The following is a 26,771-nucleotide window of genomic DNA, read 5'->3' on the forward strand; positions in this document are numbered from 1 at the left end:
GGAGTTAAAACTACTTTCTTCCAGTTTTCCAACTGACAAAATAAGCAAAACCCAAAGCTGATTGGGTAAACACAGACCTATTTATCAGCTCACCTACTATTAATGCTAAATTCACTTTGGTGTTGACTTCTGTTCTTTTTAAAATTTTAGTGTTGCTATTTAGAATCTGATATGTCTTCAGAAGCTTCAAAGAGGCTTGAGTCACCCTCCAGAACATGTGAAGTATCTATCCTAAGGTGGTCTTAGCTGTTAGTATGTTCAAAATCCTGCATGTAAGGTAATGCTCCATGGGACACTTGTTTGGTATTTGTGTGTTTATGGGTAGTACTTTTCAGATGTAACCAGAGCATGATCAGTCGCTTAAAACAAAAGTGATTATAGTAGGAAAGCTTAAGTTGCACAACCTATTCCATCCTTGACTGGAAGAGTATGGTTATTAGGCACTGTGTTGTACACCTGCAACTCCAGCATTGGAGAGGCTGAGACCTAGGGTCTTGAGGTTGGGGTCAGTCTGGGCTCCATGTGGAGTTCAAGGCAGTAGGCTAAGACAGAGAGAGAGAGAGACCTTGTCTCAGTATATATACACAGAGAACTTAAATAATTTGCCTGCAGCCAAGACACCAACACCGTATAAAGATCTGTCAGACAGAAGATCATTTTTCTAAAATACTAGGCCAAAAAGAAATGTGTTTTCAGTCTAATTGCTAAACATTTATATTCTCCCTTGAATATATATAGCTTCTTTTTTTTTTTTTTTTTTTTTTTTTTTTTTTTGGTTTTACGAGACAGGGTTTCTCTATTGTTTTGGAGGCTGTCCTGGAACTCGCTCTGTAGACCAGGCTGGCCTCGAACTCACAGAGATCCGCCTGCCTCTGCCTCCCAAGTGCTGGGATTAAAGGCGTGCGCCACCAACTAGGAAATGAAAGAAAATGTGATTAAAGAGAACATTCCTGAAGAATACAGTAGGTTACTTAGGAGAAACATGCAATACATTGTGTGCTTCCTATGTGTGTATATGTTGTACTGATTACATGGCTAAACAGTAATTATTGGAACAAAGTAGCTACTACCAGGTAAGAGGATTAAGAGGATTAGTAAATCTTCTCCTTTTCCTCCTCCCCCCTCTTCCTCCTCCTCTTCTTTTCGGTCTTTTCAGATAGGGCTTCTCTGTGTAGCCTCTCTCTCTCTGTATAGCCTCTAACTCACAGAGATCTACCTGCCTCTGCTTCCTGAGTTCTGGGATTAAAGGTTTGTGCCACCACTGTCCAGCTACAATTTGCAGTCTAAAATTTTTTGTTTTTGTTTTTTCAAGACAGGGTTTCTCTGTGGCTTTGGAGGCTGTCCTGGAACTAGCTCTTGTAGACCAGGCTGGCCTCGAACTCACAGAGATCCGCTTGCCTCTGCCTCCCAAGTGCTGGGATTAAAGGCGTGCGCCACCACTGCCCGGCTGCAGTCTTAAATTTATATGCTCACTTTTTTTCCTTCTGTGAGGAGTACAAAATATGTGGTTGACAGTTATCTAAATGGTTATGTTTATTTCTTTCATTTCCAGAAGTTTTTAGTAGGTCCTTTATAGGCTTAATTGGTCTTTGTTTAATGCCATGACCTTATCTTTACTCTATAATTTCAAAAAATATTTCTGGGATTTTGTAGTAAACTGTAAATCTCCTTGGAGAACACAGTCTATGTATAAATTGGGGACTTGCCCTATGCTGGAATGGTACAGTGCTTGCTTCAGCAATACTGGGTTAATGTATGGTTGGTACAAAGTTTTCCTTTAGTGAGTGAGAGTGAATGATTGATTATGGCAGCTGGAAAGTGTAATATAAAACGTGAGTGTTCTTTAGACACACCTCTTCAGTGTGATAAGTGTCTTTGTAAATAACTTCATTGTTTTAAATCTTGGATATGGCACATTAGACTGTCACTCTTTTGTCGTTGTTTACCTATTTTTTTCTTTGCTTTTTTGAGACAGGGTCTCAGGTAGCCCAGCCTGTCCTCAAACTCGGCATACAGTCAAGGGTGACCTTGTGTTTCTGATCCTCTGGCCTCCCAAGTGCGTGTGTTACAGCCGGGTGCCACTGTGTCTTGTGGTGTTTGATACTTCCCCCCACCCCCAACAGATTTTCTCTGTGTAACAGCCCTGGCTGTCATGGAACTCGCTCTGTAGCCCAGGCTGGCCCTGAACTCACAGAGATCCACCTGACTCCGCCTCCTGACTGCTGGGATTAAAGGTGTATGCCACCACTGCTGGTTCAAGATAATTTTTTTTTAAGAATAGAGGCTTTGAATCTTTGAGTATACTAGATAAGTATTACTGTGATAAATGAATATTTTAATATCAAATCAATGGTAGTTGTTTAAAAACACAATGTTACTAACTTCATTAATAATATTTATATTCAACATTGTAGTAAGTGCTGTATGTACATTAGCTTTTTAAAATGATCCCTAGATTTTAAAGTATTTATTCTTATTGTATGTGCACGAGTATGTGTAGTAGGTATGTGTACCATGTGTGTTCAGTGCCTGTAGGGGCCAGTACAGACAGTTGTGAGCCACCATGTGGGTGCTTGGAGCTGGGCCCAGGTCCTCTGCAAGATCAGCAAGTGCTTTTGCCTGCTGAGCTGTCTTGCTAGCACCCATTATATTGTTGAGGATTTGTAAAAATTGCACAAAAGGGGGGCTATTATTATACTCACTTTACAGACTAGAAGGGTCAAGGGACTGAAACTCAAGATTTCTGCTGTTGGTGTCATTTACTTGACAAGTTTTGATATCATGAAAATAGTGTCACTTCTTTCTCTCCTTTCCCTTCAAATTCACTAGCTGTGATATTTTCTGTCTTGCAGGGCAGTTTTGTTAGGTATGGTTTCCAGAGGTCGGGTTCAGTTCCCAGGTCAGGTTTTATGTCTTTATGACTTTGGGAAAGCCTTAGGTACTACATTCCACCCTTTTTATCTTCATCTTTCTTCATAGCTGTGTAGTTTAATGAGTCAAGTGTTTCATCAAGGACTGTTAAAAGGCAATTCTCAATCTCATATCACTTAGTTCCCTCAACCCAAGGACCTTTATAACAGTTGTCTACATTATCTATTGTTTCATTTTGTTTTGTTTTAAAGACATGGTTTTGCTGTATATAGCTCAGGCTAGCCCTGAACTCACCATGTAGCCAACACAGGCCTCAAACTTAATATATAGCCCAAGCTCCCCTTGAATGGCATTCTGTTTTTTGGAATTACAGGTGTAAGTCTCCATGCCTAGTTTGTTATGTTTCTTTAAAAGTCTAATTAACTTTTGTTTTAGCTTCTTATTTGATTAGTGTGAAATATTTTAGGATAATACCTTTGCAATCCTAAGGTATCATTGCATCTTCTTAACATTGGGATCCTTCTTTTTGCTTAGTTCCCTTGTTCCTTCTTCATTCATCTTTATTAAAGCCAAATATCAAAGTATCAATTTTTGCCATCTAATTGTTAACAACATTCTGTTTTGTTTCCAGAAACCACCAGGATCATTTAAAAAAATTATGTGACAATCGTAGGTGGAATTTCTCTGTGTCTTTGCAGCTGCTCCCAAATAAGCATCCAGAGATTTATTATTAATCACAAATGCTCAGTTGGTAGCTCAGGCTGGTTATTAGCCCTTATATTTTAAATTATCCCATATTTACATGGCAGTACCTTCTTTCAAGAGCACATTCATCTCGTTTCCCTCTGCGTCTGCTCGAGATTTCTGAGACTCTGCTCTCCTCATTTCCAGTATCCTCTTTTGTCTGGCTGTCTCACCTATACCTCCTGCCTAGCTACCTGACAGCCAGCTCTTTTAGTAAACCAATCGGAAGGTGCCTTGGCACATCCTTACAGTGTGCAGAAAGATTATTCCGTAGCAGATAATTGGCAAGCAGGGAGTAATCCCCTCCATTTTCACTGAGAGTCATTACTAACTCTTTCGTTGTGAGGTGTGTATGCAGTTTCTGATCAGAATGGGAGCTGATAGCAAGATATGGATGGGGAAGTGGTGAGTGACTGGCTGGAAAGGCAGACGTGATGAAATGTGTTGTGTTGGACAGAGAAGGTGACAAGTGTTACACAGGTCTGTTTTGGTTTTGGTTTTCTAAACTTCTTGTCTCCCATAAAAGTTTTTCTTCTTTTATTTAATAAAAACAAACTAAAATAATCTGTAATCTGTAGGCAATCATATTTACTCATAACCAATTTAGAGATCTTAGGATATAGTGACCGATGAGAAAAGTAAAATTCCTGTCCTGAGGAACCTGACCTTTACTGGAGGACACAGGTAAACAGCAGAATCTCAGGTGAAAATTGAGGGTTGTAGAAGGAAGTAAGGTATGGGGGTAAAGGGCCTCTGGAAGCTGGTTGGACGTTTTAGATGGAGTTCGACATCATGCACTGCGGCAGTGAGCCATGTGCTCTCCGTGGAAAGCATCCCGCTGCCTTTTCAGATAGACGAAGTTCTATTGTCCACTCCATAGCCAGGCTGGCCTGGAGATCTGGAATTTACTCTGTAGTACTGGGTGGCACTTCTGCTTCAGCCTCCTGAGATTAGAGGTATGAGCTAGAGTAATGTCATTAGTTCCCTGAAAATTACTAGAAGCCAAATAAGAGTAAAAACCCAATCACAGACCTGGAGATGTAGATAAGTTGGTAGAGTGCTTCCCTGGTGCTCACAAAGGTTTGGATCTGATCTCTAGTACCTCATAACTAGATATGGTGTTAAAAGCCTGCAGTCTTGAGGCGGTGGTGGCCCACCCTTTAATCCCAGCACTCGGGAGGCAGAGGCAGGCGGATCCCAGCCTGGTCTACAGAGCGAGTTCCAGGACAGCCTCCAAAGCCACAGAGAAACCCTGTCTTGAAAAAAACCAAAAAAAAAAAAAAAGAAAGAAAAAAGAAAAACAAGCAAACAAACAAACAAGTCTATAGTCACAGGACTCAACCTCTTGAATGAAGGCCGGAGAATCAGAAGTTCATCACCCTCAGTTATATAAGGGGTTTATGTCTCAAATATAAATAAATAAGTAAACAAATTCCCGTAACAGAATTGACATGTAGACCTCTCAGTGAACCACATGTGGGCCAGGCACCTCTATTTTTGGACCACAGTCCTCACTGAACATTTAGGAGCAGTAAGTCAACACCTGCATCAGGAGAGGAGGGCTGGCAGGGATCCTGTCTTAGTTAGGGTTCTAATTGCTGCATCCAAACCACATGACCAAAAAGCAGCTTGTGGAGCAAAGGGTTTATTGACTACACTTTCGTATCACTCAAACAGGGCTGATGCGGAGGCCATGCTTACTGCTTCTTACTGCTTGTTCCTCATGGCTTGTTAGGCCTGCTTTCTTACAGAAGCCTGGACCACCAGCCCAAGGATGGAACCACCCACAATGGGCTGGTCCTATCCCCATTGATGACTAATTAAGAAAGTGCCCTACAGCTTGATCTTATCTAGTCATTTTTCTCAATTGAGGCTCCTCCTTTCACATAACTCTGGTTTGTGTGTGACACAAGGCTAACCAACACAGGTCCTATTGAAGCAGTAGAACCTTTCCCGATGGCAGGACAGCCACCCTCACAAGGCAGGCAGCCTGAAGGAGACCAGTGGAGGCTTTCTAGGCTTTCAGTTCTGGAAGACGGAAGCCTTCCCTCTGCTCCATACTCTGGCACTCCCTGTATTTAACCGATAAGGACTGGGAACCGGGCAAAGGTAGGAGAAAGTCCTCTAATTGACTTCAGTCCTTCACCTGGCTTCAGAAGCCTCATTCCGAAAGGAAGATGGTGAGGAAGAGCCAGGCAGAAAGAGTGCCTGAGCTGTGGAGAAGACTCGTTAGGGGCCGCAGAGCAAAGAGAAAGTTCCTGCAAGCCAAACGCCTGGCAGCTGGGGTTAAAACAGAGCACGGCTGTAGCGTTTACTTTTGTTTTGTTTCTGTCTTCAGTAAGTTTTAGTTTTGTAATAGTTTAGGGTTTATTGAAAAATTGTAAAGTCTTCCTCTGCCCCATACCCATGTTTCTGTATTATTATAGTAGTAATAATATTTATACATATTTGATTTACATATTCATTATGTAAATTACTGGCCTTTGGAATTTTGAGAAATGAGTTTCTGTTTATAAGCTACCAAGTCTATGATACGTTGTTATAATAGCTGTAGTTGACAGACACTAACATTACAGAGTGTATAAGCCACAAGACAGTGGTAAAGTCTCTTTAAAATACCAAAATAAAACTGAAAACTGTGGCCCTATGATCAATAAAAAGTCTTAATTTTCTTTCGGACTAACAATGATGAAGAAATTGCCAACAGATCTTTTCTATTAGAAAATATTATCTGTGTTGTGTGGTTGTGAGTTCAGGGACAGCCAGAGTTATATAGTAAGACCCTGTCTTAGAAAAGAAAACAACTCCCCCTCAAAACAAACAAACAAACAAACAAAAAACAGTTGGGGCAAATTTGTCCTATTAGAGGAAGAGAATAGGTCAAACAACTATCCACAGAATCCATGGCAGACTTCCTCACAGCCATCAGCAAGACTGATGATCTCTTTCACCACTGTCTACTGTGAGATGTATACTATAGGGGGGTTCATTAGTTTGACTCAAGAGCTCCAGACACTTTACATTGGCCAGACTAAGTTCAGAAGTTGGCTGTTGGGTCTCTATTACAACCTCATGAGAACCACTAAGAGACAAAGTTAATGAGTGAAATTACATCATGACTAATATAAATCTTGTTTGTAAGGTAAAATGTAATTGAACAGCTGGCTGGTACTAGAGCCTTGTAGAAGAGTAAGGTCAGAGAAATGGTGTTCTGTATATCTAGAGATAGTGACATATTGTTTGGTTTTTAAGCCGAAGCAAAATATTAGAGGAGTTGAATGTAACTGAATAGGTTAAAAAATGGAAGCTAGAGCTGGGCAGTGGTGGCACACTCCTTTAATCCCAACACTTGGGAGGCAGAGGCAGGAGGATCTCTGTGAGTTCGAGACCAGTCTGGTCTACAAGAGCTAGTTCCAGGACAGCCTCCAAAGCCACAGAGAAACCATGTCTCAAAAAACAAAACAAAACAAACAAACAAACAAACACAACAAAAAACCAGAAAGCTAGGTGATGGGGGAAGTCCTGTGTATATGTAATAAAGCACTGTTGGCCAATAGGGAACCAAGATAGGTGGGACTAGGAATCCAGGAGGACTCTGGGTAGGAAAAACACAGGAGAAACACAAAGGGTCAAGATGTAACGCCATGGGGTAGGAAGCCTGGAAACCTCTCTGGTAAGAGAAATACTTAGATTAACAATTATGGGGTAATTACTTAAGTTAGAGCTAGCCAGTAGGAAACAAGCAAGGCCAACAGCTTCATAATTAATGTGTGTTTATTTGGGACTGATGCGGCTCTGGAACTAGGCTGGCGGGAAGGCTTCTCTTTACAGCTAGGTAGCTGCTGGTGGTGGCTAAGAACACTTTTAGTTGTAGCACTTGAGAAGCAGAGACAGGCAGATCTCTGAGTTTAAAGCCAGCCTGGTCTACAGAGCAAGCTCCAGGACAGCCAGTATTACTCAGAGAATCCCTGTGTCAATAATCCATCCCTCTCAAAAAAGGGGGGAATGGAAGTTAGGTGACTTGCTAATTTTTTATTACTAAGAATAATTGATGATATAAAGCAGAAGTAGTTATAGCATGTTTTAAGTTTGTGCCAGTGGTCTCTAACTTATGATGATTCAACCTAGGGTTTGTGTCTTTATGATGGTGTAAAGATGGTGAGCTTTCAGTAGAATTGCACTTGAATTTGCTCTTTCTCTGAGCTAACAGTGTGTGGTAGGGTACTCTTTGGTGATGCTGGGCAGTAGCAGCTCCCAGCCGACCATGTGCTTATGAGAGTAAACAGCTGTGCCCACAGTACATGGTGTTGCTAAGCTAGGTTGTTTAGTAAGCTTAGTATGCTGAATATGCTTTTAAGTGTGCTAGTAATTTATTTCTTATCTGAGTTCATGCAGCTTTCCCCGATTCTCAAAACTGCCCTTTTCATTGACTCAAATACAATCCAGACATGACATTTGGTTCATCTCTTAGATATCTTTTATTTAAAACAGTCTTCTCATATTTGTTACATGCTAACTTAAAACTTTTAAATTTACATTTTAAATTTATTTGCTTGCTTATATTTTTATTCATGTGTGTCTGTGTAAGTTGGAAGATAACATGTAGGAAGGAGTCTAGTCTCTGCTCTCACCATGTGGGTCCCAGGGTTCAAACTCAGGTTGTCAGATTCAATGGCAAGCTCCTTTACCCTCTAAGGCAGTGAGTGGTTCTCAGCCTTTCTGATGCTGTGACCCTTTAATACAATTCCTCATCTTGTGGTGGCCCAGACCATAAAACTATTTTTGTTGTTACTTCATAACTGTAATTTTGCTACTGTTATGAATCATAATATAATTATTTTTGGAGACAGAGGCTTACCAAAGGAGTCACAACCCAGAGGTTGAGAACTGCTGCTCGAAGTCATCTCTCTGACCCCTTGTCACTTCTTTATTAAAGGAACTAAGCCACTTGCCTTGTAGAATAGTCCTCCCCGAGTTTACCTCCATGTGCTGTCAACATGCTCTTTTTAGTCCTTGTGTTTCCAGTAAAGTGAATCGATGACGTTAGCTTTCATTTTTATTTCTTTGTTTTGCATTTTTGATATCTGAACTGTGTTGTGTTATGGAGTCTTTTCTAGTTGGGTATGTTTGGGGTTCTAATTGCTTCCTGTATTTGAATGTCTGTTCCTTTCTCTAGGCTTGGAAAATTCTCTGCTGTAATTTTTTTTGGATGGGCCATGTGCTTCAGCTCCCTCTGCCCCATGGACTCTTAGGTTCAGTCTTCTGAATATGTCGATTTCTTGGAAGCTTTGGTCATGCTAATTCATTTTTTTTCTTTTCATGTTTGTGTGTTATTGTCTTGATCTTGTCCTCCATTTCTGAGACCTGTTTTTCTGTTGGTGATTCTTTCTGCTATGCTTTTCATTTGATTGGCTGATTCTTTCATTAACAAAATTCTGTTTGGTCTTTGTCAGCAGCTCAACTTCCTTGTTAAACTTTTCCTCCATGCTTTAAAATTTTCCTTCAAGTTAGTGATTCTTTTATTTACTTTAGCAACTTTCTAGTGTATGTCTTCAGTTGATTACATGTTCTTATTCAGGCTTTGAATTAAATTATTTCAAATCTGTTTATTTGAGTCCTGATTTGGTCATTGACCTTCTATGAAAGTAGGGGTCTGCAGTCTTTCTCTGACATTTTAACTATCGCCATCTGTGTTTTCCAGAATTGAGAAGTTGTTAGTCTGTGGTAGTACCATAGTGGACTATTGTCTCATGGTTTTTTGTTTGTTTTGTTTCTTTGCTGTGTTTCGAGTGTATGTGTTCTCTAATTTGTAGTTTTCCCTCCTAATTTTGCTTACTATATATATGCGTCTTGCTGGTGAGTTGTCTTCATTTGAATTTATGTTCAGGGGAAGTCAACTGTAGTCCTAATTTTGACAGAAGTCCCAGTGTTGACTGCAGGAGAAGCTACTGTGAGCCCTGCTTGTGATTGGAGGCAGGGAGTCTAGGGTATTGACTGGAGAAAATACAGTTTATAGTTTTGGGCATTCCCCTACCTCTGTTCCACACAAGAGATATCAATGTTTAAGTGATGAAATGAAGAGGCAAGGACTAACAGAGTAAGTGTAGGCATTTTGGACGGATCGGATGGGACAGGTATTCTGGCACTCGGGAGTCACAGAATACTGAGTGTTACACAGCTCATATGGAAAAGTCTCCTGGAGCTCGGGAGCCAAGGACTACCATAGGCCCCAGTAAGCATAGCCTCAGGGAAAGGCTTCCCAGTGTATCGACTCTTCTCAAGCAGGAGAGGGTCTTCCAGCTGGGGATGTTTGGCCAGGGTAGCAGTTTTGCTCTGGCAGGAGAATGTTTCCTGGGTGAAGTTGCTACATTTCAGCTCTGTTCCTGAGAGTGAAGAGGAACTGCCAGGGGAGGTTTCCCAGGCAAAAGTGTTACAGCCCTGCTTGCTCTGCTCTGCTCAGGGTCGTCACTGTACCGCAGCAAAAGAAAGCCTTCACCCAAAGCTCATTGAAGGGGTTTATTGGGAGGGAAGAATCCACAGTGGCAGAAGACAGCCGGGTAGTGTCAACAGCCACAAGCTGAACAGACACAGGGTTTATATAGAGCTTCCAGGGTGGGGATTGGTCAGATTTCAATGCTGAGCTCAGATTGGCTAGAGCTCCTGCTCAAGGATTGGTTAGTTTTCTGCACAGGGTTAGGGTCAGATTTGACTCTGGTTTCAGGACCAAAGTATGTTTCTTTCTCTGGTCCTTTTTAGCCTTTTAGCTCTAGTTTTAGGGCCAGGGTGTATTTCTTTCACTGACTCTGATTCCAGGGACAAAGTGTGTTTATTTGGCACTGGTTTCAGGGTCAGGGTACATTTCTTTGGTTCTGGATGTAGGGCCAAAGTGTGTTTCTTTGGCTCTGCTCAGGGTATGTTTCTTTGGCTGGTCCCTTTTCCCTACAGTAAGAATGAGAAGGAGACTATATAGGTTAGAAGAATGAAATGATAGAAAACTTAATGTATATTAGGCTTATAGAAAAAAAAGGGGCAAAAGAGACTTTTTGAATAAGATACAAGTTGCAACGTGTCTATCAAAAATACTTAAAGTATAAAAGTGTATATAATAATATATTTTAAAAATTAAATATATATGTGTGTATAAAATAAAAAAACAAAATATAAAAGTAAAAAATATTAACACAACTAAATGTTTAGTAATAGACACAGCTCTTAAGAGTTCTATGGTTTTAGCCGGGTGTTGGTGGTGCACGCCTTTAATCCCAGCACTTGCGAGGCAGAGGCAGGCGGATCTCTGTGAGTTCGAGGCCAGCCTGGTCTACAGAGTGAGTTCCAGGACAGCCTCCAAAACAATACAGAGAAACCCTGTCTCGAAAAACCAAAAAAAAAAAAAAAAAAAAAAAAAAAGAGTTCTATGGTTTTTCTGGGTAGTGGTGGTACACATCGTTAATCCCAGCACTTGGGAGGCAGAAGCAGGAGAACTCTGTGAGTTTGAGGCCAGCCTGGTCTTCAGAGTGAGTTCCAGGACATCAAGGGCTACACAGAGAAACCCTGTCTTGAGAAACAAAAGAATTAAAAATGGTGATATGTGAAATTAAGCAACTTCTGCACTGCAGACGAGTGAGGAGACATTCTTCAGAGCAGGAAAATCTTCACTAGTTATACTTAAGGTGAGGACTTAATATGTAGAATTTACAAAGGCTGCAAAACTTCAACTCCAAACTGCCAGTTCATGGGCCAATGAATTGAACAGACAGTTCTCAAAAGAATAAATACAAATGGCCACTGGTAGTTAAGAAGTGGCTAGCATTCTGAGCCATCAGGGAAATAGAGAACTATTTTGGGATTTCATTTCATCCCAGTCAGTGGCTATCATCAAGAAAACAAATGCTGGTGAGGAAATGATAAAGAAGAACTTTATTCATTGTTAGTGGGAGTGTAAACATATGCAGACACTGTGGAAATAAGTGTGAAGGTGTCTCAGAAAGCTAAAATTAGGACTTCCATATGACCCAAATACATATACCACTCCTGGACAAATGCTGCAAAGACTCCGTCCTGGGGCTGGAGATGTAGCATGCATAAGCCCTGGGTTCAGTGCCTAGCACTACATAAACTAGGCATGGCATTTGCCTGTTATCCTAGCACTCTGTATATGGAGGAAGACGGGGCAGAAGCTCAATCATCCTTGGCTACATAGCCAAGTGTGGGGCCAGCCTGGGATGCATGAGTCGCAGTTTTAACAACAAGCTCTCATCTCCCACCATTGAGAAACTTGCACATCCGCGTGTATTGCTGCTCTTTTTACAATAGCAAAGGAATGGAATCAGCCTCAGTGTCCCAAGATTCTTTTGTGTTACTGGGAATTGAAGCAAAGGCCTTAAGCATCCAAAGTAGTTTCCCTGTTCCATAGTCATAGCTTTAGCCTAGATTTCCACCAACAGATAAATGAGCAATGACAATGTGCTATATACACTATGGGATTTTATTCAGCTGAAAACAAAAGTGAAAACAGGAGATTTATAGGAAAATGGATAACCCTGGAAATATTATAATAAAGGAAGTGATTCAGTCTTAGATAAATAACCTTTATTCTCTCTCATATACAGATCCTGTTTCTAATAGTTATGTGTGTGTGTGTGTGTGAAGTTTGAGGAGTGGCCAGAAAACTAGAAAGAGACCCATGAGATGGAGAAAAATGGGTTTTAATGGGGAGAAATGGCCAGAGTAGTAGAACACTGGTGTGAAAGTAGGAGGAGATTACTAGGGCAGAGAATAGTGGGAGACGGAGGACAGTATGTGTGGGTCAGAATAAGTAGGAGCATGTCATAAAGAAATGCATTGCTGTGTGTGCTAGTTAAAACATGAACACGAGTTGTGAAAGAGAATATAAACCTTGCTTGTTATGTTAGCACTAACTCTGTCATGAATAAAAATATATTTGATGGTGAAAACATAAAATTCAGTGTGAAATTTCATAACTTCTATTCCCAAATGGCTACTCTAACTGTATAGAAGTTTGTTGAGCCGGGCGGTGGTGGCGCACGCCTTTAATCCCAGCACTTGGGAGGCAGAGGCAGGTGGATCTCTGTGAGTTCGAGGCCGGGCTGGACCGACAGCCTCCAAAACAATACAGAGAAACCCTGTCTCGTAAAACCAAAAAACAAACAAACAAACAAACAAACAAACAAAAAAAAGAAGTTGAATTGGATAGTCTTTGGGGCTGCATAATTTCTATGTACTTTTTGGGGGGCGGTTTCTCTGTAGCTTTAGAGCCTGTCTTGGACTTTACTCTGTAGAGAGCTGCCTGCCTCTGCCTCCGGGGTGCTGGGATTAAAGGTATGTGTGACCACTGCCCAGTGTATGTTTCTTTATATGTAGTGTTTTTTTTTTAAATAATGAAGTTAAAAAAATAAAAAAGGTATGGTAATAAAAAACATGTTTAGTTAGCATTAAGAATGTTTCAGGACTTATAAATTGGCATGAGAAGTAGCTACAGATGTATCAAAGTAGAAAAATATTTCAATTTTATCATTGCTACTGTGTAAAAATATGTGTAAGAACAAAAATCTTGAAGAAAATATAACTTGTTGGGTATGTTACTAAGTATGTATGAGTGTGATTTCCTAGATTTAAGACCATAGAAGGCTAATATTAATCATTGTGCACCATCTCTCAAAACTGTGAAGTGGGCATGATGCTATTTTCACCTGACAGATAAAGAAACTTAACGTTTTATGAATGTTAAGAATATATAGAAGCTGGACGATGGTGGTGCTTTTAATCCCAGCACTTGGGACTCGGGAGGCTGAGGCAGATGGATCTCTGTGAGTTAGAGGCCAGCCTGGTCTACACAGAGAAACCCTGTCTCGAAAAACTAGTGTGTGTGTGTGTGTGTGTGTGTGTGTGTGTGTGTGTGTGTGTGTGTGTATAACTTGCTATTTTCAGATTAGGAGGGGTTTGAATTCATACCTGCCTTATTCCAAAACTGACACTAAGTTACGATTCCCTCTCTATGTTATTGTCCATTGATATTATTGTGTAATCTTGTAATTGCTTGATATTTGGGGACATAGACATGAAAAACATTCATAGTGGCTATGACACATCCATAATTGTGAGATTTTCTGGTTATTTATGCAGCAGAGGAAGTAGTTTCTTCTAACCATGTGAAGTTTGTAAGAAGCATTCTTTAGTTATAGTGTTGGCAAGGACAAAACCTGCTGATACAGTTCATCCTGTTTTACAAATCGTGGACACACTCATCAGACTCTGACCACTCTAAAGATAAAGACTCTGGCGTATTAGTCTTTCTCACTGGTGGCCTTCTGCAGATTGAGAAACTGTGTAATTATTAACTGTAGAATGGAGATGTGCTTGCTGGTTTCCCCTGGTATCTTAATGAGCTTTAACCCTCTGAGTACAACCAAAACATAGCCTAGGTCATTGAAACTCATCATTTATCCAGAACTACTTGTGTGTAAGTTTGCTATAATAAATACCAGTCTCCACCACTGTCCATTCCCACTCACTCACTCATCATTTCTGTAACTTAAACTATTTAGTAGCATCACCCTTTGGTGTAATGTTAAAAATTGTGCTATTTGGTGTGTCTGTGTGTCTGTGTCCGTGTCCATGTCTGTGTCCATGTGTCTGTGTGTATGTGTCTGTCCATGTGTCTGTGTGTCCGTGTGAGCGTGCGTGTGCAGACACATGCATGCCATGCATGTGGAGGTCAAAGGTCAGCTTTCAGAAGTTGGGTCTTTCCTTCCATTGTGGGGTCCTGAGATGGAATTCAGGCCTTCATCAGGTTTGCTCAGTAAGAACTTTTATCCCCTGAGCCATCTCACTGGCTGTGTTATAATTACTGAGTTTTAAATAATCACAGCCATTTTTAACTAATCCCTAAATAGCAGAAGTCTCATACTTAGGGTATTTATGAATCAAATAAATGAAAGTATAGTAAAATAACCGTGATCTACAAATAACCGTGTGTTCTACATAATTTTGATTCATCCCAGACATTTCTGGTTTCTTTGAAGTATCAAAAATTAATTGTGTTACCCCTGTGTGCGCCACCATCTGTCCTTGCATTGAAGGGAGGGGAGGAGGGCTTTGGGTTTTTATCTTTGAGTCTTCTGTGATCCTGTCAGATGCAGTGATGCTACACATATGAGTAGTTCTGAAGCTGGAGAAGGGTGAGCTCAGTACAGACTCGTAAAGCGTAATTGGGTATGTGGCCGTGAAGTGAGTAGGCTTGGATGCAGCTCTCTCTGTGTGGTTGTTTGAGACCAGATAGCCCAAGAAAGAGCAGAAAGGCAAAGGAAAGTCAGACCAGTGCAGGAACTGGTTGGGAAAGAGCAGTGTTCTGAAACTAAGGAACAGAGTGTCTCACCGTTCAGTACTGCGAGTACTTATTTGGCAATTCGGACTTTGTTATTGTCTTAATAGAGATAGGAAATGAGAGTCAGATTTCAAGATACTGAGAAAATGCAAAGTGAGGACACAGAACATGAGAATGTTTTACATTCTTTCTGTACGTCTTGGAGACAACCTACAGCCAGCCTGGCCCTTGGGTAAGCCACGTAGGACAGCTCTCTAGGTCCCGTGTTTGTTTGAGGAGTGGGATGATTCCTGGCTGCACTTCACTTTTTATTGAACATTATTAAACTTTGCAATCAATCATATTCCTAAGAACCTATGAAAAATGCAGTTAATAGGCAGTTCCATACTCATTGTGCTGACCTACTCTGCTTTCTGTTGATATCCTACTTAGAATTCTGTATGATTTCTTGTCTCTCTTTGACGAGCATCACTTTACCTTTCCCGTTATACTATAAACCCCTTAGATTCTCTTATTGTTGATTTTTTTCCAGTGCCTAGCATAATGCATGGCAAGTAATTTTGATTATTAAATCAATTAATACATATCTGTCTTCTAAAACCCAAAGCGATTCTAATTTGGTGGCCTGATAGAATTAAGAAAGTAGAATCTTTGAGGAAAGGATTGATAAGCAGTTTTAAATGAGAATAAGGTGAGGATTGAAAACTGACCTTTGATCTGTCTATTGGAAGCTTCTCCGCACTGAGAGTATTGTAGCAAAATTGTAATAGACAGATTTAAATTGGCTGAAGGAAAAATGAGGACAAAGAAGCAACACAGAGCTTTTTTTTCTTTCTCTTAAAAGACCCAAGGCTAAAGGGAAGAAACATTGGAGAAGAATGCGCAAAGGTTCATGAGAGGGGAGTTTATTATCAATGTTACTTTTATTCCTTGATTTGCTGTGTGATTATCCTTCGTCCTCTCGGTAGCATTTTGAAGGTTTTTGGAGTGCTGTTTGGGGCCTCCTTGTGGTGAATCTAATTAATGTCATATAAATTAGAAAAACCTAGTATATCAGTTATTGCATATGTAAGTTATTTTTATGAGGTTAAATGAGAGTGGGCTATGAAATCTATACAGGAATGCTTAGTTCTTTGATTTCCAGTGAGTTATGGTGTGACACCTAAAACTGCTCTAACTTTGTCTTCACAGTACTTCACTATTGCAAGCTATAAGCTATTTGAAATTGTAATATATTAATTTAGCTCCCAATACTTTCCTTAAACACACTTTTTAAAAAGATTCATTGTGTGTTTGTGTGTCTGTGTGTGTGTGTGTGTGTGTGTGTGTGTGTGTTTGTGTACATGCACTAGAAGGCGTGGGCTGCCTAGGAGGATCCTGTGGAAGTAGAATTAGCCTAGGGTGAGCCACCTGATATGGGTGTTGGGAACCAAACTTGGGTCCCCTAAAAGAGCAATATGCATTCTTAACCATTGAGCCATCTCTCTAGGCCTTTAGCAGATAAACTTTAATAGCGGCCGTCATTGTTCTCAACTTTAATTTTAAATATTAGCAATAGGACTATTGTTCTATATTCTTGGGACTGGCTGTGACATCTGTCACCCCCACTGATGGCCAGGGTTGATTTGGCTGATCTGACTGGCTAGGCAGGTGTCCCCTTCCTCCCTCACCGCTCCATGTGCGTCCCTCCGGAAGCTGTGTGCTAGGTTGAAGAGAACGACCTTCCCGGAATAGAGGAGGACTGGTCTTTGGTCAGGGTATACAGATAGCTGTGCTGTCCTGCTCGAACTTCAAACAAGCTCTCAAGGGACATTATATTCTGTCTGAAGACTGACAGCAATGCCGGAATCATCAAATGAAAAAGAACTGGCATTATGAAAATAATGCATTAGTCAGATGTCGTAAAAACTTAAACACAGAAGTATTTAGAACGGTCACCTTGGTCCTTTGGGATCTTTTGGAGAATCTAGCTTTGTAGCCCCCGGTTCTCCTCAAACTTAAGAGGCCCTGTGCTGTTTTTGTCTCCAAGTAGTAGGATACAAATGTGTGCTACTCTACCGAGCCAATTTTGATCCTTTTCTTTCTAATTTTTTTTCAGACAGGGTTTCTCTGTATAACAGTCCTGCTGTCCTGGAACTCACTTTGTAGACCAGGCTGGCCTCAAACTCACAGAGATCCTCCTGCCTCTGCCTTTCCAAGTGCTTGGATCAAAGTCTTATGTCAGCACTGCCCATCAAGAGAAATCACATCTTACGCTGCAAATACAAAGCAGGAAATGAACTGGGAATGGCTACAAACTCTCAGAGCACTTCTCCTGGCAAGGCTTCATCTCCCCAAACAGCACCGCCATCTGGGAACCAGGTGTCAAATATGAGAGGCTATGGGGGACATTTCTTATTACAACTACCACACATGGTCCAAGGATGAAACAGGTTGCCAACCTTGTCTTTTAAGACAGGGTCTCTCAGTGGGACCTGGGTTGCCCAGAGAGCTTCAGGGACCTGCGCACCTTCACCTCCCCAGAACTGGGGCACAGCTGTGTCAGGCCTGCTTCTGACACCCAGGTGCTGGGATGAACAGTTTGCTTTGCGCTACCATGCCTGGCTAAGTGATATGTTCTTGACTTTCTTTTTGTTGTTGCTGTTTGATTTGTTTGTTTTTTTGAGACAGGGTTTCTCTGTGTAGCCCTGGCTGCCCTGGAATTCATTCTGTAGACCAGGCTGGCCTCAAATTCAGAGATCTGCCTGCCTGCCTGCCTGCCTGTACCACCATTGTATGACTAAGTTATATGTTCTTAAGGTTGAATTTCCCATTAATGTTTATGTGTTTAGAAAACACATTTATATTAATATGGATCTCTTGTTGTATATTTTTGCTGCAATATAACAGTGCCTCTCTAGGTATCCATGTTTCTTTTCTGTTGTTTTCTTCATGGGCTGTTAGTTTACTTTGAACGTGTGCCTAGAAAATCTCCTGTCGTCACTCTTGTATGTACTCTGATGTGTTGCCAGTTATTCCTCAGGTTGGAGGATTTTCACGAGCGCTGGGATTACAGGCAGAATCAAGCATGATGAGGCTAATGTAGGAGAATCACCTTGGGCCTGAGGCCAGCCTAGAGTGTGAGGAGTGTGAGTTCCAGGCTACAGGGTAAGACCCTGTCAGTCAGTCAGACTTAGGGGTTTCTTATTCCTTCCTGCCCCATCTCTCTCTCTCTCTCTCTCTCTCTCTCTCTCTCTCTCTCTCTCTCTCGCTCGCTCGCTCTCTCTCTCTCTCTCTGTTGTCTCTCTGTCTCTCTGTCACTGTTGTCTCTCTGTCTCTTGTCTCTCTCTCCCTGTGGCACTGCAGATAAAACTCAAAGAGTCACTCATGCTAGGCAAGTGTTTGCCACTAATTTATATCCCGAGTTCTTTGATATTTCAAACATGCACAAAGTAGACTAATATAATTAATTTTCATGTGTCTCACCATCTTGCTCCACAGTTATTAGTATACAGCCTGACTGGATGTGATTCCTATGTGACGAAGAGCTAGTCTTGCACAGAAGTACCAGATTTCAGTTGGCTGGAGTCAGATCCCCTCCCCTCTTTTTGTTGCAAGCAAGAGGATCTGAGTTCAGATCCCCAGACACTCATGTAAAAGCTGTACATGGCCTGCCTGTAACCCTAATGCTGGGGGAGCCGAGACAGGTGGATCCTGTGAGCTTACTGGCTAGCCAGTTTAGCATAAACAACAAACTTCAGATTCAGTGAAGCTGTTTAGAAAAATAAGGGGAGAACAGTAGAGGATACTAAGTGTCTCTCTCTGGCCTCTTCATGTGCTTCTGTACACACACACACACACACACACACACACACACACACACACACACACACAGTGTGAGAGCTCAGCCATAGTAACAGGAAGTTAGATCCCATGGAGTCATATTGGTAAATGTGAAAGAAATTGGTAATATGGTCACCTGATGTATGTGAGATGTGAGGACAGGGGATGCTGGAAATTTACAGTGAAGAGATATAAAAGAATTATTTCAAAAGCTATTGTGTAGGCAGGGACAGGATTGCTGTGATTCACTTTGGGAGTAATGGTAATGAATTTAAAACAAGACCACCGTTCAGATAATCTTCCCCACCCCCAGTTTGTAATAAGAATAAGTGATGATTCAGTCCAAAAGTGCCTCATGCTCAAAACCTTACCTGCCTTTTGCCTCCATACTGTACTCATTAGTGCTTTTTAGTGAATTCTAGGAGTAGATCTGTTTAATTAAGTCAGTTATGAACAAGTGATCAATTGATAAGATTCTTTACCAACCAATAGGATGTTTTCTCAGATTTACTTACACCAGATGCTATAGTTTATGGGAAAGAGTTTAAATTATGAGTTTCTTTTTATGTATTATATAGTTGTTACCATCGATTTGAGCTTGTTTGTATTTTAGAAAAGATGGAGCTGGGCATGGTAATGCACACTTACAAACCCTGCATTTGGGAGGTAGAAGAGATTAGGAATTCAAAGTCATCCTAGGATATATAGCATCTGAACTGCGTTAAGACCATGCCTGGCAGGTGATGCATGATTTTAATCCCAGCACTCAGGAGTCAGAGACAGACATATCTCTGCAAGTTCAAGACCAGCATGGTCTACAGAGTGACTTCCAGGACAGCCAAGGCTACACAGAGAAACGAACAAAACAAAAAACAAACCAACTTGTTCTTTGTCTTTCAGTTTGAGTCTTCTATTTTGTTTTTGAAATTGAGTTCAGAAGAGGTTCAAAACTTACTGAGAGAGTTTGTTTATGTGGTGAATTACATTGACAGATTTTTGTATGTTGAACCATCCCTGCATCTCTGGAATGAAGCCTACTTCATTGTGGTGGATGATTTTTCTCATGTGTTCTTAGATTCAATTTGCCAGTATTTTATTGAGTATTTCTGCATCAATGTTCATGAGGGAAATTGGTCTGTAGTGCTCTTTCTTAGTTGTGTTTTTGTGTAGTTTGGGTACCAAGGTAAATGTAGCCTCAAAAAAAAAAAAAGAGTTTGGCAATGACTGTTCTGCTTCTATTGTGTGGAACACTTTGAGGAGTACTGTTATTAGCTCTTCTTTGTATTTCTGGTAGAATTTTGCACTGAAATTCTGGCCCTGGGCTCTTTTTGGTTGGGAGGCTTTTCATGATTGCTTCTACTTCATTAGGTCTATTTAAATTGCTTATCTCTTCTTGATTTAATTTTGGTAATTGATATCTATCCAGAAAATTGTCCATTTCCTTTAAATTTTCCAATTTTGTGGAGTACAAGTTTTCTTTTTTTTTTTGGTCAAAGAAGTTAACTCTAATCTTTTTTTTTTTCTTTTTGAGTTTGATCCTTGTAGTCAAGAGAAGTTTTTATTATTATTATTATTATTATTATTATTATTTTGGTTTTTCAAGACAGGGTTTCTCTGTGGCTTTGGAGGCTGTCCTGGAACTCACTTTGTAGACCAGGCTGGCCTCGAACTCACAGAGATCTGCCTGCCTCTGCCTCCCGAGTGCTGGGATTAAAGGCGTGCGCCACCAACGCCCGGCTCTATTATTATTATTTTTTATTTAGGTTAGAAACAATCTTGTTTCACATGTCAATCCCAGCTCCCTCTCCCTCCCCTCCTCCCCTGCCCTCCCCACCAGGTCCCCCAATCTCCACTCTGATCCCCAGGGAGGTTGAGACCCTCCACTGTAGATCTCCAGTGACTGTCATTTCATCCAGGGCAGGGCCTAGGCCCTCCCCCCAAGAGTCCTGGCTGAGAGAGCCTCCCATATTGTGGCATGAGCACTCAAAGTCTATTTGTTTGCCAGGGATAAGTACTACCCATGGCCCCATAGATTACCTAGGCCTCCCTCACTGACACCAACATTCATAGTCAGTCCCATGCTTTCCACACAGCCATCAATCTGGGGTTCAACAGCTCCCCCTTGTTCAGGTCAACTGTTTCTGTGGGTTAAACCAGCCCAGTCTTAACTCCTTTGCCCATCAGTTCCCTCTTTCTGACACTAGATTCCAGGAGTTCAGTTCAGTGTTTGTCTGTGGGTATCTGCCTCTGTTTTCATCAGTCACTGGATGAAGGTTCTGTTTCCCAGACTCTCTGGCAGTGGGACTGTATGCTGGCACTCCCCCTGATTCAAGTCTAAAATCCATGAATGAGTGAGTACATACCATGTTTCTCTTTTTGTGACTGGGTTACCTCACTCAGGGTGGTTTCTTCTAGTGTCATCCATTTGCCTGCAAATTTCAAGATCCCATTTTTCCCCCCCGCTGAATAGTACTCCATTGTGTAAATGTACCACATTTTCTCTATCCACTCTTCAGTTGAGGGGCATCTAGGTTGCTTCCAGGTTCTGGCTATTACAAATAATGCTGCTATGAACGTAGTGGAACAGACATCCTTGTTGTATTAATGTGCATCTTTGGGTATATGCCTAAGAGTGGAATTGCTGAGTCTTGTGGTAGACTGATTCCTATTTTCCTGCGGAATCTCCATACTGATTTCCAAAGTGGCTATACAAGTCAGCACTCCCACCAGTAGTGTAGTGTGTTCCTCTTTCTCCACATCCTCTCCAGCATAAACTGTCGTTGGTGTTTTTGATTTTAGCCATTCTGACAGGAGTGAGATGGTATCTCAGAGTTGTTTTGATTTGCATTTTCCTGATGGCTAGGGATGTTGAGCACTTTCTCAAGTGCCTCTCAGCCATTTTAGTCTCCTCTACTGAGAATTCTCTATGCAGTGCTGTAGCCCACTTTTTTGATTGGATTCTTTGGTGTTTTGGACACTTGCTTCTTGAGTTCTTTGTAAATTTTGGAGGTCAGCCCTCTTTCAGATGTGGCGTTAGTGAATATCTTTTCCCAATTTGTGGGTTGCCTTTTGGTCTTGCTGACTGTGTCCTTTACCTTACAGAAGTTTCTCAGTTTCAGGAGGTCCTATTTATTAATTGTCGATCTTAGTGTCTGTGCTACTGGAGTTATGTTCAGGAAGCGGTCTCCTGTACTAATTTGTTCAAGGGTGACTCCCACTTTATCTTTTAACAGGTTCAGTGTGGCTAGATTTATGTTGAGGTCTTTGATGCATTTGGACTAAAGTTTTGTGCATGAAGATAGACATGGATCTATCTGCATTCTTCTACATGCCAGTATCCAGTTATGCCAGCACCATTTGTCGAAGATGCTTTCTTTTTTTCCATTGTATATTTTTAGCTTCTTTGTCAAAAATAAGATGTTCATACGTGTATGGGTTAATATCAGGGTGTTCAATTCGATTCCAGGAGTACATGTTTTCAAAGTATGACCTGATCATTCTCTGGATTTCCTCAGTGTCCATTGTTATGTCCCCCTTTTCATTTCTGATTTTGTTAATTTGCACGTTCATTCTCTGCCTTTTGGTTAGTTTGGATAAAGGTTTGCCTATCTTGTTGATTTCTCTGTCTCCTGTATTCTCTAAGTTATGCTTGCATCTGTAGTACCTGATCATTTACCCAGATTTTCTATTTCCAACATTCCCCCAGTTTGTATTTTCTTTATTGTCTCTATTTCAGTTTCCAGGTCTTAAACTGTTTGAATTATTTCCTTCATATGTTTGATTGTTTTTTTTCTTGGCTTTCCTTGCTTTCTTTAAGAGATTTGTTGATTTCTTCCATTTTTTTTGTTTGTCTTTAAGGGATTTTCTCATTTCCTCTTTGAGGGCCTCTATCGTTTTCATAAACTTGTTTTTAGGGTCGTTCTGTCTGTTTCATCTGTGTTGGGATGCTCAGGTCTTGTTGGTGTGGAGTCCCTCGACTCTGGTGTTGTCATGTTGATCTTTCTGTTGTTGACTGTGTTCTTATATACTCATCTTCCCATGCCTTCTTCCAGTGGGTGCAGCTGGGGTCTCTCCCTCTCCTGGTGAGTACAGGTCCAAGACTCTCTCCCCATGGGTGCAGGCAGATGCTGGATGGTTTGGTCTGCCTCCAGGTCTCTCTGGGGGATTCGCTGGCGGGAGAGGTCTGGGGCCAAGGGTCAGGGCACTCCAACAGGGAAAGGTGGCCAGGAGATGGCCCGGCACTCACCTGTCCTGGCACTCACCTGTCCTGGTGGATGAGGGTCCAAGACTGCAATGGTGGCAGATGCTGGATGGCTCGGTTTGCCTCCAGGTCTCTCTGGGAGATTTGGTGGGATGGGACTGGGGGCCGCAGGTCAGGGGACGCCAATGGGGAAAGGTGGGTAGGAGAAGGCCTGGCAGTGACCTGTCCTGGTGTGTGCAGGTCCAAGACTGTGAGTTTAGAGTTTCAGTCCATTATCTCATGGCGGGCAGCGAGGCAGCATGCAGGCAGACAGGGTGCTAAGAGTTCTGCATCTACGTCGGCAGGCAGCTGGAGGAACTGCCTCCTTCTCCTCCTTCCCTTTTCTCCCTCACTTTCTCCTCTTCCTCTTTTTCCTCTTCCTCCTCCTCTTCTTCTTTGAGACAGGGTCTCTCTGTGTAGCCTTGGTTGTCCTGGAGCTTGTTCTGTAAACCAAGCTGGCCTTGAACTCACAGAGATCTGCCTACCTCTGCCTCCAGAGTGATAGGATTAAAGGTGCCTGGCTGGTTTTCTTGTAATTTTTAAAATTAATTTTATAATTAAGTAGCATACCAAACTAAACTGCATGTTTTTGATTAATGGTTTGTTTTTGTCATATAGAAGAATATACTAATAAATTAATTTTTAAATTTTTATTTTTATCAGAAATTATGAGTCGAGGATCTCAAGTTCACATTTTCTGGGGCGCTCCAGTTGCTCCTCTGAAAATGACGATATCACAGGGAACAGCTTCCTTAATGTCCACTGCCAATTCCTGGGAACAAATCCAGCTTTTTTGCAGACAACAGTCTCTAGATCTGAAGGCTGAAAACCAGGAGCTTAAAAATGTGAAAGACTACCAAGTCCCAGAAGCTGTTGGCCCTCCAGATCTCCTCAGTGGTCACCTTTTAACAACTTGTGTGGATGGGCCTGCGCAGGTGGAAGATGGCTGCGTCTCTTCTGAAGCACATAGTGTAAAGTCCCAGAAGATCAACCCCTCAGGTCGGAGTGATACGACTGATGCGCAAATATGTGAATTTAAGGACGGAGGTCAGCGTTTACCTGAAGAAGAAAAAAATCAAAAGCTTCAGTGTGAAAATAAGAAGAAAGATGAGCAATCTAAAAATCAGCTCAACACCTGCGTTCAGAACTTTCAAGCGGATTTGTTTCCGTTAGATCATAAATGTGCCGCTGAATTGGATTTGGGCTGTAGTACTGGGCAGACTAATATAGGACCAGAAACTGTGAGAACAAGTCCTGTGCTGCCCGAACGTGAAAGACAGATTCAGGAGATCTTTTCCTCTGGCACAAGATGTGAGCCAGAGTCTCAGGGAACAGGTGGGAAGACTTTAGACCAGAAAATATCTACTGACACTGAATTTCTCAGTATAATGACCTCCAGCCAGCGTGCTTTTCTAACTCAAGGGGATAATAAAGGGCAGGATTATGTAAATAAAGGCACTATAAACATGGAGATGGAGCCTACAGGAAGTCCAGAAGGAATACGGGCTGAAGATAATCTTGTTAAGCCCAGTGCAGATTCTGAAGAAGGATCTGGAAGTGAGCCAAGCCAGGTGTATTCCTTGGAACTTTTTAGTCCTGTTTGTCCCGAATCAGAAAGCAGCCACATTCACAGAAACCCTAGAAAAAGCCTTGAAGACAATATAAGCTCGAAAGATCTTTTCAGCAATGAAGCAAACCTGCCACCAAATGAGGTTTGCATTGAGTGGTGTAACTCAGGGATACTGTGTTCCCAACTAAGTACCTTCCACCTAAGTGCTGCTAAAAGAGGCTGGTCCTCTAACGAAAGTTCCCATCATTCTAAAGCTCTTTTGGAAGCCCATCAAGTGTCCAAGAAACCAAGGATGGATTCTAAAACAGGAGAGTTAGCCACAGCAGTGCCCCAGAGGACCATGTCTGAATGCAAGGCCATCAGAAAAATATCATTAATAAAAAATTGTGACTCTAAAAGTCAGAAGTATAACTGCTTAGCTATGGTACTGAACACATACCATGTGAAGGAAATAAGCATAAAATCTGGACCAAATTCTGGTTCTAAAGTGCCATTAGCAACAGTTGTTGTAATCGATCAGTCAGAAATGAAGAAAAGAGTTGTTCTGTGGAGGACTGCTGCATTCTGGGCACTTACAGTGTTTCTTGGGGATATAATTTTGCTTACAGGTAAGGTCATCAAGTATAGTGGTAGCTTGCTTTGTAAAGCCGTGTTTTCTGTTTCTTGTCTCCCAGGGCTCTTTCTTTGCGTTTTGCTTTCCCTGTGTGTGACCCCTTGTAGAGTGTGCTTCTGTGGGCGTTAGTTCCCTTTGTGCTGTGCTGCCTTCCCATTCGTTTCTCCTTGAGAAGCCTTCCTGGTTGTTTCTCATAATCACCCATCACGTGACAGTTGAAGTCCTATCATGGGGCTCCTTTTTGCTGTCTTGTTTGTTTTGAGACAGGGTTTCTCGGTGCAGCCCTGGCTGTCCGGGAACTGTAGACTAGACTGGCCTCGAACTCAGTGATCCGCTTCCTGCCCTGCCTCCAGAGTGCTGGGCTTAAAGTCGCACCACCGCCGCCAGGTGTCTTTTGGTCCTTTTATGTCTATGTGGTTTCTATTAACTCCTTTACTTTATCCGAGGTGTTATTACGAAAAGACAGTGTTTCTGCCACTTCACTCCAGTAATGCTGTGTACATTAAACCCTTACTGAAGGAACAGACACAGATGTGGGTGGCCTTTGGGTTGCTGTTTTGCAACAGTCTCATGTAGCCCAGGCTGGCCTTGAGTTTTCTGTTCTATTCAGCTGAGGGTGACCTTGCATTCTTGCTCTCCCTGACTCTTTACAAATTTGGAATTCGGGTACTGAAGGAGTTAGGTTTCCCCAACAGTAAAGAGGAGACCGAATGGACCTGCGCTGTGGCCACTTTCAGTCAAGGCCATTTTATCTCAAGGTCATTTCACTGCGTGGTCTTCTCATAGACCTTTTCTAGGTGAGTAGAAACAGCCCAACATCCACACAGTTGTTTACAAATAGGTAACATCAAGTGACTGCTGGAATTGATTTAACTGTTCTTTTTCTATTATAGCACAGTTAGATTATTGTTTTAATGAATGCCCCCCCTCTTTCTTTTGAGACAGGGTTTTTTCTGTATAGCCCTGGCTGTTCTGGAACTCTCTGTAGACCAGGTTAACCTCGAACCTCAGAAATCACCTGCCTCTGCCTCCCGAGAGCTAGGATCAAAGGCATGTGCCAACATGCCCTGCTTCCTTTTTTATTTTTTGAGGCAGAGTCTTACTCTATAGCCCAAGCTGGTCTCAAACTCCTGCTAGTCATCCTGCTTCTGCTTCCTGAGTACTAAGATTACTGGCATGCTAGTAATTTTGTTTCATTTAATCCCTAAGAATTTAGGGCCACACAGTGCTAGGCAGATACTCTGCCATTAAGTTACATCCCTAGCCCATCATTCTTTTGTTTGTAGTAATACTTGAATGTGATATTTGTTATATCTGACATGCGAATATTATAGTCACCAACATGAAATGAAAAGCTGTTTGGCAGTATCTAAAACAGCTGGTCATGGTAGCTGATGCCTTTAATCCCAGCAGTCAGGAGGTAGAGTCAGACGGATCCCAGCTTGGTCTATGTAGTGAGGTCCAGCACAGCCAGAACTACATAGTGAGACCCTGTCTCAAGTGTGGGGTGTGTGTGTGTGTGTGTGTGTGTGTGTGTGTGTGTGTCTGTGTCTGTGTCTGTGTCTGT

The 26,771-nt window shown here is 41.7% G+C and overlaps 1 protein-coding gene across 4 annotated transcripts in view; it reads left to right on the forward strand.

Moving 5' to 3' along the window:
* The window catches only part of Shld2 (shieldin complex subunit 2), an 84,015-nt gene that overhangs the window by 27,784 nt on the left and 29,460 nt on the right, over positions 1-26,771 (forward strand). For 2 of the 4 annotated variants that reach the window (XM_040747702.1, XM_040747703.1), the window contains one exon: positions 23,685-25,199. In XM_040747702.1, the coding sequence (XP_040603636.1) occupies positions 23,690-25,199 (1,510 nt within the window). In that variant the 5' untranslated portion in view covers positions 23,685-23,689. Of the gene's footprint in view, positions 1-5,473; positions 5,725-7,259; positions 7,289-23,684; positions 25,200-26,771 lie in introns of those variants that run through there. The other 2 variants (XM_021231539.2, XM_021231540.2) reach the window with 2 other exon arrangements.

The sequence above is a fragment of the Mesocricetus auratus genome, unplaced genomic scaffold (assembly GCF_017639785.1).
Source record: "Mesocricetus auratus isolate SY011 unplaced genomic scaffold, BCM_Maur_2.0 Super-Scaffold_100006, whole genome shotgun sequence".
In the NCBI taxonomy this organism is placed as follows: domain Eukaryota; kingdom Metazoa; phylum Chordata; class Mammalia; order Rodentia; family Cricetidae; genus Mesocricetus; species Mesocricetus auratus.